The sequence below is a fragment of the Dermochelys coriacea genome, chromosome 3 (genome assembly GCF_009764565.3).
Source record: "Dermochelys coriacea isolate rDerCor1 chromosome 3, rDerCor1.pri.v4, whole genome shotgun sequence".
NCBI lineage: Eukaryota > Metazoa > Chordata > Testudines > Dermochelyidae > Dermochelys > Dermochelys coriacea.
Window position 1 is genome coordinate 201,536,806 of NC_050070.1, and position 16,141 is coordinate 201,552,946.

Consider the following 16,141-nt stretch of genomic DNA (forward strand, 5'->3'; position numbering starts at 1 on the left):
GACATTCTGTCTTTTTAGCCTACTGACCTACGTACTTCCCTTATTTAGCACAAATGTCCTGTTTTCATCCTAATAATTCATTTACCTCCCTAATTCTATCTTCTACAAAATAAGGCCTCCCCCAATGTGTTAATCACTCAGGTCAGACCAGGCCTCAGCAGCAATGGATCAACTACAATTACTTCTTGAATCGACTCCTGGGTGAGATTTAAGACTCCGCTGAGAGTAGCCTCTCCTCTTTTGTGCTCTAAAAGTAGCTGTTTCGAGGTGCAATTGTAAAAGGTGTCAAGACATTCTCCCTAAATCATATCCTAGTGAGACATTTGGTCATTTTATATTGCAAGTAGCTGAAGTGGGCCATTATTACATTTAGTTGCTTCTTTGATCTCCTTCAACTGTCTGAAGATCAGCAGTATAACCCTTCTAACATGTGTATTCTTATGACTTGACCTTACAGGAGGATCTGCATGGACAGAAATGCTCTCTCCCTGTAGAAATATCTCATTAGGTTCAGTGGAATCTTTTAGGTACTCCCATACCTCCATGACCTAATATATCCTTCCTGCTTGGTTGATACTCAGATACTACAGTATCCCATCTGTCTTTGTCATTCCACTGTGTTCCAGAAATGCTTATTAGGCTAAGGTCCTCTTCTATTGTCAGGTTTTTTAGTTCACCTGTTTTTCCTTTAAGCTCCTCCTCTTGATATACAGTCCTTTATAAGTTTTGTGTTTTGACCATACGCCTATTCTTTAATTCCTTTATGTGACACCTTGTTGGTTTTTTTTCCGGAATCTACCTGTGTGATCCCATCCTGTCCCTCCTCCAGCATGGTTGTAATTTCTGCCCTATCCATCACTGCCCAACATCAGCTTACTTTTGTATTATTGCCATACCTAACAGAAATCTTTGTCTGCTCCTCAGCACCTGGCTGGTTTTCCCCAGATCCTGGTTTAAATTATACCTCCCCACCCTAAATTTCTTATAGATATTCTGTGCCTGCAGGCAACTTGCCTTTTAGTTAAGGTGGAGCCAATCCTTAAGTATAGGCTCTCCCTTCCTTTTCTCGGTGACTAATGAGGATAACCCCTTCCTTTTTTATGGCATCTTCTCATTCGCATATTGAAACCCTGCTATTATTCCTGTCTAGCTCAGCATGCGTGTGGCAGAGGAAGATTTCAGTGATCTCTACTGGAGAAGCCCTAGACATTAGTCTCATTCCCTAATAATCTCCATTTATTTTACAGGCCTCCTCTCCTGTACAGCCTGACGTCACTGGTACTGACATGTAGCATAATCACAAACTCCACCCTTGCCCCGCCCCTTCTCCAAGACCCCACCGCCCACTCATTCCGTCCCTGCTCCTTCCATCACTCGTTCTCCCCCACACTCGCTCACTCGCTCATTTTCACCAGGCTGGGGCAAGAGGTTGGGGTGCAGGAGGAGGTGAGGGCTCTGGCTCTGGGGTGGGGCCGGGGATGAGGGGTTTGGGTGCAGGAGGTGGCTCCAGTCTGGGGCAGGGGATTGGGGTGCAGAAGGGGGTGAGGGCTCCAGTTGGGGGTCTAGGCTCTGGGATGGGGCTAGGAATGAGGGGTTAGGGGTGCAGGAGGGGGCTCCAGGATGGGGGATTGGGCCGAAGGGTTCAGAGTGTGGGAGGGGGCTCTGGGCTTGGGAAGGGAATTGGGGTGCAGGAGGGGGTGAGTGCCCTGGGCCCTCCAGTAAGCATTCGACCCGCCACCTTTGGATCTGGCAGGCAAGTCACCAAGCAGTTCTCGATCACCATATAACTAGCTATCATTATGTCTTGTGATTGAATCTCCTGTCACCACAGCCTCTCCGCACCCTCCTGTGGCATCCCCATCTCCTGGTGGGACTAGGTTCATGATCAATGATCAGGCCATTCTACCTCTGTGGAAAGGGGGGTCCCCTTTTAAGATATTCGTCCTTATTTTCCACCTTGGTTCCCTCCCATAGGATACCAAATTCTTCAGCTGGGGGGTTGGGGCAGCCATTTCTGAGATGGGCCTTTTCTACAGTGCTCCTGCTGGCTGCTTCTATGAAAAATTTAGCGGCACTCCAGACGGGTGAAGGGCCTGCCCCTGTATATCATGTTACAGGATCAGGGTCTTAGTTTGCATGTGAATAAGCAGGTGTTTCCTCCTAATACCATATTAACGATCTGTAATTTCTGGTGTTACAAAATATGCAGTACTGTCATCAACACGAAAGGTAAAATTACTTTAAACATCTTGCGATACCCCTTTGTAACGACCGAAAGACCTCAGGGCTGAAATGAGCATGCACACATTTGAGTAGCATTGTGGGGCAGTGAACCAACCCGCACAGCAGCAGACGCATGTCCCATTACAAAAAGAAAAGGAGTACTTGTGGCACCTTAGAGACTAACAAATTTATTAGAGCATAAGCTTTCGTGAGCTACAGCTCACTTCATCGGAAGTTGCATCCGATGAAGTGAGCTGTAGCTCACGAAAGCTTATGCTCTAATAAATTTGTTAGTCTCTAAGGTGCCACAAGTACTCCTTTTCTTTTTGCGAATACAGACTAACACGGCTGCTACTCTGAAACATGTCCCATTACAGTGCAGCGCTTTGATGAATTTCATGTCAGAACCTAATCTGCCCTGTTGACCTGATCTTTAATGAGGCCTATGCTGAGATTTTTTATGGTCTTTTAAAGGGTTTCCTTTGGGAGGCTAATTGAATACCATAATATAAATAGAAGCATTAATGAAATAGTATCTGTTTGATTGTGCAGTGATGTGAAGAACTGTATTACGATGTGGCTAAAAATGAGAAGTTAGCTGATTTAATGGCTTTTCCCTGTGTATTTTTGTTACATTTCATTGTATTCCAGAAATGAATGGTTTTGAATGGTATTGTAAGCCAGGTTATCAAATGCTACAAAATGTATTAGCAAGTACACTATATTTTTCAGGAGTTTTGCTGAACCGATTAATTTTCATTTTAAAATTCTGAAAACAGATAGCATCCTTAAGTTTAAATTTCAAATAATTGACTTATATGTATGTATTGATCTAAATGTATAAGGTACTCCCATCACCAGAGTATCTGGGCACCTTGCGCATTAATTAGATTGGCAACAGCAGAATCCCTAGTGGTCTCTAACCCTTTGCAGTTTATAGAAAACTTTGTTTGATGGATCAAATGGATCTATTCCTATAATTATTTGTATCTTTACCTTGTATAAAAATCTTCTCTCAGGAAGCTGCTACTTTCAGTACGATGCGGTCTGGTGTTTTTGTACATGCTACATATTATTGGTTGCAACGACTCAAAAGAGTCATGTTAAAGAAGGTTTCAGAGTAGCAGCCGTGTTAGTCTGTATCCACAAAAAGAAAAGGAGTACTTGTGGCACTTTAGAGGCTAACAAATTTATTTGAGCATAAGCTATCATGAGCTACAGCTCACTTCATCGGATGCAATGTAGCTCATGGAAGCTTGATGCTCGAATAAATTTGTTAGTCTCTCAGGTGCCACAAGTCCTCTTGTTCTTTTTAAGTTAAAGAAGATGTCTGTTTCGCATTTCAAAGAGGAATATTTAAGCAGCCCTTTGAGAGCATGCAAACCCTCCTCCCATTCAGAGCTGCATTTGAGATGAAAAGATGGGCAAGTGTTTTACACAGAATGTTGGAAAACACTGATATAATTTGGCACGTCGAGGTTTCTTTCCCCCACTGAGTAGAGTTCGGCTACAAACTCCTTCTCTCCCATGCAGCAGGCTACAGTGATAAATTGATGCTGCGGTAGATTTTTTTTTTTCAGCCGTAGCATAAAATGGTCAAATGATGTTCCACTGCAGAATTCAATTTCACAGTTCAGTTGGGTCCTTGATTACGCTGCCAAATTCAGATTAATGTGCACTTAACTAACATGGATCAGGGGACTCCTGGCTGACAGCCAGCAGTAATAGTAGCGGCCGAGAGATGTGTAGAGTTTTATGCCCTGTCCACCCCTGTGCACCGCCAGTGGAATTGATTGATTAAATGAATTCATAGGTATAATTATTTGTAATTGTGCTACATCATGAGCCTGTATCTATGCACCCCGCACCCTCCTCAGAGATATTACACAAATTGTCATGGGCTATTTTTGCTATGTTGTAAACTGAGATTCATTTCCAAAAAATTGCTTACATGTATTTTTGCCCATACCTTTTGGGTTTGAATAGAGGTATGGATGAGCAAACATCTTGTCTGAGAATATAAAAAATTCATTTATTTTACAGAGAAGAAGCTTGAAAACACTTTAAGGCAAAGGAAGTTTTAAGTGGAAATAGGGCATGTGATGTTAGTTGTTTTTCCATCAAAGGAATAATGCTTACACTTGTGGGTTTTTTTAAAGCCTCCTATTGAGATAATTTCATCCAAGATTGTCTCTGATTTCAAAGGAAAATTAGGGGTTGTATGACACTGCAGTTAAGTAGTTTGTCATTCTGGAAAATCATTTAAGAAATTAAATTAGTCTCCTTGTTGCTCATTCTGTCTTGCTTGAAGGAAGCCCACTTTGAAAACGATGAAGACCAAACACCCATTTCAGATAGGTTATAGGCTCACATAATCATTACTCTCCCCTGCACCCCTTAGTTTGAATTTTCATGGTTTTGGTTATTGTCTGTTTAATCTATTGTAGCATGTGCCCATTACAACGTTGCTCAGATTATTGGGAAGAACAATAGGTGCAATACCAGTTTTGGGGAATTGTAAGGAAGACCCTGAAGAATTATAGTGTGTGAATCCTATAAGCAAGGCATTTGAAATGAATGCACCATTGTCATTTGAGCCATATAACTCTACATACCTTCTTCGGTGCTGTTGTAGGAAGCTAGGACCAGTGCTGGTGTGCAGTGGTCTATCTACACAGAGCAGTTAGGGAAGTGTCTGCTCCACAATCAGTAGGAAAGGGTAGGTAACTAGAAAGGGTGAGAGGTGGGCCGTCAGCGGAAGAGATTTTAAGCTGGTGGCAGGGTCCAATTTGCCCTGCATGTGACTGGGATCTAGCCAATCGAAATACGTCTGTCTATGCTGCCAGCTCCCACTCCCTTCAATAGTGGCAGTCTTTTGGCCACATTGTCACATTGCACAGGAGTACAACCAATGCTAGCAGGGCCTTATCACCCAGCCCATTGGAGTGGGAACAACTTTCCAGCTCCCAGTCAGTCCTGGTTTCATTCTAGGAGTGGTCTGTATCTGTATATATGTAAATAGTTAATAGTCCAGGTACCAGGAGATGGCGGTCAAGAATATGTAGCATAGCTCCTCGGTTTTACAGGACCTATAAAACTTGTTGTGCATTGCAAATGGCTTCCTCTGTGCATCTCTTTGCCTCAGCTCTTAACAGGTTGCGATGCAGGTAAATTGGTGTTAGCATGTCAGTAAGGATGACAGTGTGGCACAGACATCAGCTAGGTAATGGATGCTGGATGGCAGCTACACACAAGTCTTTCCAGTACCCCTGAGCACAGTAATTACTGCCAATGCACCCATTGTATTGTGAACAGATATGGTGCCTATCAGATCTGTTGCACTGTGCACCGTGTATTGCCATCTAATGTGTCTGTCACAGTTCCTGCATGTCCTGTTTGTTCTTTGCACCTCTGCTGACCAGGTGAGGGTCCATACATTGGCTGCCCTGTGTGATGTCTTTATGGTCCCGTCCATTATCAATGCGCTTTGCAGGATTCAGGAACTAGGGCTTGATTTCCAGCCCTCGTGAGCTCTCCTCAGCACTGAAACTGATTGGGAAATAAAGGTAGCTTTACATTCACTTGCTACTCCTGTTTTACTCTTGTGAAAGCAAAGGGAAAATCAAGCTCAATATCTCTTTCCAGCTGCTGTAGAGAAGAAAGGGGAAGAGGGTGGCTGGAGAAAGGAGGAGCTAACACAGCAAGAGACTTAAGGAGCTCAATCTGTTTATCTTATCAAAAAGAAGATTGAGAGGTGACTTGTTTGCAGCATATAGATACAAGGACCAATGGTTGGAAGTTGAAACCAGACAAATTCACATTAGAAATAAGGCCCAAATTTTTAACTGTGAGGGTGACTAACCACTGGCCCAAACCACTAAGGGAAGTGGTGAGCCACTAGATCAAGACTTGGATGCCTGGAAGGTATACTCTAATCAAATACAAGTTATTTGGCTCAATATAGGGGTAACTGGGTGAAATTCTTTGGCCCGTCATACACAGGAGTGCCAACTAGATGATCTAAAGGTCCTAAAATCTACATTTTTATTGTGATCAGAATGCACCAAACGGGTGATTTAAAAAAAATCTCTATTCTCAGCAAGAGGGTACCAGAGTGTCACTTTAAAAGGAACAGGTATTTAGGTCATAGAGGACACTTCCCCTCAAAATTATACCATCTGTTCGGGAAGTCATGATACTGGGTATAAACAGATTGTTTCTGCTCCACTAATCCTAAAGACTACAATAAATAAAGCGATAGGGAGTTTTACTTATCGCCTCGGCAATCTATGGACCATCAGTGATTCTTGGAGTTCCTCCTGGTGGTCCAGAGAGTGAAACATGCTGAGAACCAAGCAAGGGGTGAGGAATGGGAGTGTCAAGTGGGTCTGTGATTAGAGCTTTCTTTTACTAAATGTGCACAAAAAGAGAAAGTTGGAAAACCAAGTCGGGACCTCAGAAATGAGAAATCACAGTGGAGGTGGCCACGCCATGGTACTGAGGAACTGAGGTATGACTTCATTGATAACATAAGGTTTAGAATGCTCATAATATCTGCAATTATTTTCAGCCATCGATCAATGCTGAATACAACATGTTAACTTTGCCATGTTTTAATTTTTGAAGGTGGATTACGATCGAGCACAGATGGTAGTTAGCCCACCACTATCTGGATCAGATACCTACCCTAGAGGCCCAACAAAGCTACCTCAAAGTCAAAGCAAAGTTAGCTATTCAGGTAGTAGCTTCCAGTATCCTTCAGTCTATCACAAAGCTTCTCATTATCACCAGCCTGCCCTCCAGTCAAGCTCTCCTTATATTTCCACGGCTTCTTACCCAAGCTCCCCAAGTATCACGTCAAGTGCTTATCCCCCACCTAGCTGGGGTTCATCCTCTGATCAGCAGCCCTCCAGGGTGTCACACGAACAGTTCAGAGCTGCCCTCCAGCTTGTTGTCAGTCCTGGCGATCCCAGGGAATACTTGGACAACTTTATCAAAATAGGAGAAGGCTCCACGGGAATCGTTTGCATTGCCACTGAGAAGCACACTGGAAAGCAAGTCGCAGTGAAGAAAATGGATCTCAGGAAACAGCAGAGAAGAGAATTACTCTTCAATGAGGTAAGCCATTTTGGACGAGGGAACAATTTTGCAGGTTACTAATCACCGAGAGGAACAAAACAGAAATCCTCTCAGTGCTCAGTGGATAAGGCTTTAGCCTCCTAAGGTAGGGGTGGTGAGTTCAGTTGTAACTTCCTGAGTCACAGTCTCCATTTTGGGTGGCCCCATACTATGGGCAGGTCACAAACTGACCATCAAGCCGAATATTTGTCACTTTTGTAAACAAATGTAAAACTTCATTTTATTTTCTATTCTGCCTTTCCTTTAAATATCTCACTATGGGCTTAGTCATAGCTTTGCCGGGAGCTCAGCACTGTTGCCCTGAACATGGAGATGCTCTGAGTCAGTCACCTGGTTCCCTGCTGCTCTGGGAAGGGTGGTCGGGTCTGTAATCTGTCCCAGCATATGTTCCTTGGCACCCCAATGCAGCCAAGGCTTTGCCCAGTCCCTGCCTTATTGTGCCCACTCCTGCTCAGCAGCAAGGATAGGGTGGCTCTTCCCTGTTAACTGGGGTGTGGGTAGCAGTGCAGGGGCAAAAGGGAATGAATGCCTTATGACCCCTACTGCTGCTTTAGCTGGGTCACAAATGAGCTGTATATTATTAGGTTGTTTTTAATTCTCTGCATGTTGACCTTGGTGGCACCATGAAGAAGGCTTTGCTTGACTGATTTGATACAATCTCGGTTGTACTAAAAGGAGAAGCAACAGGCAAAAAAAGAGAGAACCATTCCTGTTTTTATATTCAAAAGAAAGCTGTTATCCACCAAATGTGATTTAGAAAGGATACTTCCTCCATCTTTCAGAAATGATTTACAGAGAAACATGTAAATATATTTGTTAGAAAAACATTTTGTGGTGTAATTAGGCACAAGGATTTAGCAAGGATGTTACACCATAACATTTCTTGAGTGCAGAGGTAAAAGAAGAATGATCCAGAGTCAAAACGTTTCCAGTAACTCATGCACTCTTTGTCTTTTGCTTAGGTTGTAATAATGAGGGATTACCATCATGAAAATGTGGTTGACATGTACAACAGCTATCTTGTAAATGATGAGCTCTGGGTTGTTATGGAGTTTCTAGAAGGTGGTGCTTTGACAGACATAGTGACGCATACAAGGTATGTTTGGTTAGCATCATCTGTACACTGTTTTAGTGTTGAAGGCAGCTATTCTTTCAAAGGTGCAGTAAATCTTGTGCTTCTACTAGGGCAAGAAGGAATATCTGGCTTTGTCTTGCTCATGCTTACTGCCACTGCCAGTTTATAGAAAGGAGGGAAATGTTAGCAAAAGTGGGACTGAGTGCAATCCATGCCTGCTTTGTCCCAGCTTAAGCACTCAGTGAGTCAGTGGAAACTGATGAGTGATTTAAACATGGTTTGGTATTTTCAGCATCTGTCTAAAAGCAGACAGGTCTGTAATGTAATAAATTCATACTCCTGACAAAATGCAAAAACTATGAGAACTTTACTATGTATTTAATCTAAAAAAACCCAAAAACCTGTCTCTGTCAAAGGAGTCTAGAAGCTAGTTAAAATATCTGAAAATGCCCAGCTGTGCTCAATATGCAACAGGTCCATTTTTCTACCTTTATACTGATCAACTCTCTTTAAGGGTGAATAGAAAGTCCTTTTTGATCTGCTAAGGTTGGAGTTCTGTGTTTCTCATACAATAACTGTGTAGCTTAACACCTAAAAGAGCGCAGGGAACTCCATAGGAATGAGGGGTGTCTCACCAACCATTCCAAGGGAAATACGGAAATGTTAACTTGGGTCTTAGCAGAAAGGTGATGGAGAGAATGATTTGCAACACTTACGAACATAAATGTACGTATTCTGTTAGAGTGAAATCCAGCCCAGTCCCCTTCTCTCTTGTTTTTTCTTCCCCCTCTCTCCCCCCTGTTTTTACTTGTCCCCATCCAATCCAGAACTTTGGGGCTGAATTGCCACTTCTATGAAGAAAGCTTGCTCCACTGAAGTCCATGACAAAACTCCCCTGGACTTCAGCTGGGCCAGAATGTCACCTCAGAGCCAGAGCTATATTAGGAAGGGGAGGTGGTGTCAGTGTACCACATGAATGATGTTGCCTGGAGCCATTATGCCTGCATGACACAGGAGTAAGCAAAACACCTCCAGAGGTGCTGGACAACAGCATACTATTGGCAGCCACTGTTACATCGTTGCAAAAGTTTACGGTGAGCTCCTCCCAGGGCTGGCCTTCCTCCCCTGGCCTCCCCCCAGCCTGCACGGCCATGTTCCCCGCAAACTTGCTCTACGTGTCCTTCAACAGAAGATGTCCTTTCCCCCTTCACTTTGCATTGTAGAGTGCAGGCTGTTTTCTTATGGCTACCTCCTTCATGAGAACCCTGAGGGGAAAAGAGCTTCCTGAGCCCTCTGATCCACAAAGCACCTGTGTTGGCACAGCCATATTTTGGCCCTTCAGCCATAGGCGATAACTCTGCTTATTCAACTATTGTGGAGAAAGGGACATAGGATCGGAGCAGTGTTCCATCCAGCCCAGTATCCTGTCTCTAGTAATTCTTTACTAGCTGTATCTGAGCAAGATGCAGTAAACCCTGCTGTAGGCAGCTACAGGTTAAGAGAAAACTAAACCAGTGGCAACGTAGGTTCTTACTGTTAGGAATTCTTTCTCTGGTATAGCTAAAGTGGTACAATACCCCCTAGTGTATAAATGTGCTGGTGTCGCTATTCCCATTCAGAAAGGGAAATAAGATATACTGGTGTAAGAACCTTCATGCCTCTATAACTGTGCCAACATCAGGGGTTGGACTGGTATGCTTATTTCAGTAAAAAAATAGCACACCCGCTAATCAACATAATTAAACAGGTACCAACGGTTACATGGAGCTCCCAACTTTATGCCTGTCTTCCAACTTGCCTTCTGAATGGACAGATTTGATTTTGTGTAACATATTCCCTCTGTTTGCCCCCGACCTTTTTTCCAGCACTCAGGGAGAAGGTAGGCAGGAGAAAAGTGTTTTACATTTAACCAGCAAAATGCCTTTCTCCTTGAATTGAAACCACACAACCAGCACATCTATGTGGAGGAAATTTAGCTATGCACAAAGAAGAGGACTCCCAGTTTAGCAACGAATAGCAATTCAGTCACAAAAGTTATCTAACAATTTAATGACATGTTCAGGTCACACCTAAATAGGTATTGTAAAATAGATACTTATTTTTTAAGTGCTGCCACAACTGACATGCAAAAAAATCACAGCCATTGTAAGTCATTTGTTAACTACGCTGTCCGCCCCAAAACTTCAAAACCACTCTGCCAAATACCTTTGACAGGAATTTAATGGCAAACAGATGTTTACAGAAAACTGCTACTTAAGAGCTGTCATTGTTTTTTGCAACCACAAGAGTCATTCCTTAATCTTTTTTACTTTTTCTGACCTTCCCTCAACAATTTTGCTGAAAGGTTGTAACATTTACATAGCAGTGGGAAAGCAGAAGTCTCCTTGGTGGGGTTTTTAGATATTAATGTAATAGAGGGAGCTTTGGCCAGCAAGACAGGAACCATGCTCTTTACTGGCTCTTCTAAAACGTAAGGCACGTGGTGAGTCACAACTGAACTATGGATTGTTTCTACATCTCTCATTGAACGCCTGCCACAGGATGTTCTGTGGACGAAGGCTGATGTAAAAGAGCACCCGATAGAATGGCTTACAGTTCATTAACTCCCTTCAATGTCATCATTATAACGATGGTATAGCAATGTGACAGGCTTCTTTTCCAATGCATATGTTTTTGTAAGTGATGACTGGATAAGTATGTCTTAACATATGATTTATGAGGTCCTTCTTGAAATATCATTTTAAATGTTTATTTGTAATGTACATCAGAGCAATGGAAATAACCTACATAATTGCACACAGGATGGGAATCCACAGATTTGCTCTGAAATCCAAGAATCATTTCCCTTGCTCATTCTCTTTCATGATTCCATCCCAATAGTGATTTGTCCTTCTTGGCAACTAGTGGACTTACTGCATATGAAAGAACTTCAGTTTCTTCAGAACAGGAAATTGACTAACTAAATACATTACATTGCGCTATACATTATATGTATTTAATGCCTCACACCTACTTCGTTTTCAAAAATTTTCCTCATGCTTAAATTTCCAAAAAGTATACCTGCTGCATTTTTTAAAGAAACAAAAGTGCAGTGCTGCTCTGGTAAGTGACTATCAAAGTGGCATCAAAGCGTTCCCTGTTTGTCATCTGTCAGTGATTTGTAGATAAAATTTACTTTATTTACAAGTAAGAAGGCTCCCAGCCCTGCTAACTCAACATTTGATTTGAGAGTCAAACTATTTCCTTCACACACATTATCACCAGTAACAAGTGACCTGTTGGTCAAATTAGGCCCTCAGTTACACCTGTGCAGCCCCATTGTCTTCATACCCACTAGCATGACCTCTGTAGCCTCACCAGCATAAATGAATTTGTATAGATGTAACTGATTGGAACTTAGTAAAAGTTGAGAGTGCCCAGAAAAGAAGACAAGCCAGTTGATGTTCTTCTCTGTGTTGACTCTGCAAGACTAAGAGTTGCAAAAAAAAGATAAAATTTTACTTCTGTTATTGAAGTCCAGCAAGATGACTTGGACACTGCGCAGGAAGCAGTCTGTTCAGCAAGGAGGTGTCATTTTTGCACTGTCACTTTTCAGAACAGAAGCACACTTTAAAGGCAGAATGAAGGCTCTACTTCTCGAGATTATTTCCACATCTCAATGTTTTATTTGTTGCAAGGCAGGGGTTCCTGGTCATTAGGGACTAGCAGTGCTTAGCCCCACTGATATCATCCCACTCTCAGTCAGACTGTATACACTGTCTGTCATGTAGTTACCGTTCTTCAGAGTGAAATACCACCTGCTGTCACGAGTGGTACTGGAGCGTCTTTAGGCAGCTGTGGCTGCAGTACCACCTACTGCCACTGGGGTCACCTGGGAGGGCTGAAACTCCTCCAGCTTTCAGAGGTCCTAGCAGCTCCAGGACATCTGGGGCAGAGTTAAGGTTGTTGTGCATGATCTGTAGCGTTGAGTAGTTGAGTTGGTAGGGTGCAGGCCTGTGGTCGGAGGAGCAGTGGGTAAGTACTGTTAGGTAGTTTAGCTTTTCATCTCTGTGTTGTTGTGATTTTTGTGTCATGTAGAGCAACCTGAACTGTTTCACAACAAAGTTATTAGTCTATGAACATGAAAACAAAGTTTCTGATCCAGTGACAGTTAACTACATAGTGCAGCAGGGGACCAACATGAAGTGACCAGTGGCTCTTGAGGAGAGGATATGAGAATGTTCTTCAGGCCCCCTAACCTCGCCTTCTCTCCAAGAGCGACATCATCATTTAGGAGCTGCCCAGAGGAAAAAACTTCCAAGCCATGCCACCATGTCACATTGGCTGGAGCTCCCTGGAAAGAGTTCAGTGTGATTTCTCTATTGTAATTCTGGCGAGCCTAGTTTCTATATATGGCTGTCTAGTGGACAGAGTCTGTGACTTTGACCTTGGCAAGGACAGAAAGCGAGGGAAGGACATCTTAGAATGAGAAGCAGATGGGGCAGCAAATTTGGGCTTGATCAGTTCCTTTGAGAGACTTGGCTGCTGTCTATCACTGCTGCATATTGACTTGAATGGGGCTGTGCCAGCTTACATCAGCAAAGGTGCTGGCCCATATCCTTATCTGTTTCCTCCATAGTTTATTCTTCTCTCATTTTACATGTGTCCTCATGTCTTGCCTTCTTGCCTTTTAGAATGAATGAAGAGCAGATAGCCACAGTTTGTCTGTCTGTACTGAGAGCGCTGTCCTACCTACACAATCAAGGGGTTATTCACCGCGATATAAAAAGTGACTCTATACTTCTCACGAGCGATGGAAGGGTGAGCGTTTAACATTTTCACTCCTACTGTATCTTTAATTGTGACAATCCGAATGATCAATGTAACTATCCTGTAACCAAATTAATGAAAACCCTATGGAGGGTTGCAGACATCAGCTGTTGAAAGCATGATATACTAATCTTGGCTCCACCTGCTATAGAAGGTCAATGCTTCACAGCTCTTCCCACAAACAAATGCAGGAATTGCCAGACCATATTAGAACAATAGTCCTTCTACTCCAGGATCCTGTCTCCAACAGTAGCCAATACCAGACTGAGACAATGTAAGTCACTGCAGCCTATAAAGGGTTAATAGATTTCTTCCCATCATGTGGCTTCTCCGGGGTGGAATACATAAGGCAGAGGAAGCTGGGTGAAAGGCCTCACTTGAAAAGAGGGTGTCCTCTTTCTCCTGGCTGGCTGAGGCAGGGAAAGCCACGGAGGAGTGTTACCAGCATTTTTAGGTGACTTGTTTTGTTTGTGACCATTATTTATGAACAATAAACAAAGCCCAGAGGAAAGGGCCATAAAAAGGACTTGGACATAGAATCTGACTCCCTTCCCTGGTGGGTGAAACAACCCACTAGCTTACACAGATGTTTTAGAGGAACATATAAAATCTCCGTTGTGTAGCACTGAGCCGTGACAGAGTGCCACACAGAGTGCCACACAGAATGGCTGTTGTCTGCCCCTTCCCTTACCTAACTGGCTACCCCCTTCCTACTCTTTTCCATGCAGCCGGACTGACATGCCATTTGGTGGAAGGGGTAGCTGTGGGAGTGGGGACATTCCTCGCAACCCCTTTTCCCCCTCACATGGCTCCTCCACATCACTGTTACACAATATCTGTGGCTTTCATTTATTAACCATGCCTCCGGGAGGGAACTATTCAGTCCACATATAAAATATTAAGGATTTTTTAAGATAAAATGAAAGGTACTGGTATTATACCAGGCTACTGACACAGAGGTTATCCTGTGCTACAAATTCCAGGCAGAGCAATATATCTGACTTATTCTTTGTATTACAGGAGTGCTTAAGGGCCTCATGCAGCAAAATGCATCTACATTGTGCTAGGTGCTGTACGTGCAAATAATAAGAGTCCCTGCCCCACAGACCATACAGTCTAAATAGACAAGACAGACAAAGGGTGGGGCAAAGGGAGAATTGTTATCTACATTTTTCAGATGCCCAAAGTCGTACAGGAAGCCTCTGGCAGAACAGGGACTTGAACCTGCGTCTTTGGAGTCCAAAAGTGAACTCCTGGCCCCATTGAAAGCAATAGCAGAACTCCCATTGACTTCAGTGGAGCCAGGATTTCACCCTTAAGGCTTGTCTACACTACCTGCCAGATCAGCGGGCAGTGATCGATCCAGCAAGGGTCAATTTATCATGTCTAGTCTAGACGCGATAAATCGACCTCTGAGTGCTCTCCCATCAACACTGGTACTCCACCAGAATGAGAATCACAAGCGGAGTCAATCGGAGAGCATCAGCTGTCAACTTACCGCAGTGAAGACACCGCGGGAAGTAGATCTAAGTATGTCAGCTTCAGCTACGCTATTCACGTAGCTGAAGTTGTGTATCTTAAATTGACCCCGCGTATTAGTGTCGACAAGCCCTCCGTCTGGCACTTTAATGACAAGAGCATTCCTCCTGATTTGGCTCCTTTTATTGTCTTCACCTACCAAGAGGGTTTATTCTTCCCTTTGTAGGCAAAGATCACTCCCATTAGAATTAAATGGGAAGAAAATTCCATACATGTGAAAGTTGTTCAGTCTCGTCTCTAGTAGTGTTGCCGAAATACCATTTGATCTGCTTCCAGGGTCTGCACACAATGCTTCATTATGCTCATTACTCTAGTACTTATTATCTGCAATGCAGATTTCTTCATGGCTATGTTGTGCAATTATCTTTTTTTAGAAAATCGTCTTTTTTTATGTACTCGGATGAGCAATAGATATGCAAAAACGGTTACACTCCCACAAAAGAGCTTCCAAACTATGCACTATTTCATCTCTTCTCCTTGCTGTAAACTGAAAAATATGTTTGGCTTGGATATTATTTGCTTTGTTTTGTAAATACCTACAATTATTTCTACAGTCTGGTCTTATAAAAAACAACTGCCCTCATGAAAAAATAGCTTCTCCATTGAGGCCAAAATAAAACAAATCAGCACTGATAATAAGATGCTGGTCTGCACAATGTATCAATTTATTGAGCTTTCTCTTTAACTCTTCATAGAGCTGTTCAGGTTCATTCCTTAACCACAAACTGCAGACCGACAGGGTAGGCGAGTGGCAGACACCCCCGATTTGGTCGACTTAATGTACCCTCTCTACACACATCGTACATCATTTGAAAGTGGATTATGTCTACTTTAAGAGGAGCTATGATGTGGAGCTATCAAGTGGTGCCATTATCATAGACATGGGGATAAACAGTGATACCATCAACACGTTAAAATGACCACTTTGAAATATTTGCATTCAGTTTTATGACTCTTAAGTATTATCTCAAGATGTAAAAATGGATTTTGTTGTGAGTTCAAAGCATCACAACAACAATCTAAAACAAAACCTAATATTAAATTCATACAAGTATCATTGAAACGGATTAGCGCTGGTGACATTTTTAGTCCACATCATTATCATCATCCTGTTCATCATTATGATCTCTGTCGAGAGTGCATGGGTTACCACAGTCTTCATTGCCTTGGCATGTACACAGTTGTATGCAGGGAAATTGTTCTGACTACAGACGCATTTGATTGTGCAGCGATCCCTATTGATACAGGTACAAATAAGGTTTTGTGGAAACACGGTTGCCATAGGGCCCTTGAAGAATACAGGAAGTAGTTCATCATCCACATTTTTCTATCCATGTTGGTGATCCAATATCTGGT

The 16,141-nt window shown here is 42.9% G+C and overlaps 1 protein-coding gene across 8 annotated transcripts in view; it reads left to right on the forward strand.

The window, feature by feature from the left end:
* Positions 1–16,141, forward strand: part of PAK5 (p21 (RAC1) activated kinase 5) — a 187,141-nt gene that overhangs the window by 156,814 nt on the left and 14,186 nt on the right. For all 8 annotated transcript variants that reach the window (XM_038397530.2, XM_038397522.2, XM_038397525.2 and 5 more), the window contains 3 exons: positions 6,850–7,341; positions 8,325–8,458; positions 13,111–13,237. In XM_038397530.2, coding sequence (XP_038253458.1) covers positions 6,850–7,341; positions 8,325–8,458; positions 13,111–13,237 — 753 coding nt within the window. The remainder of the gene's footprint in view (positions 1–6,849; positions 7,342–8,324; positions 8,459–13,110; positions 13,238–16,141) is intronic.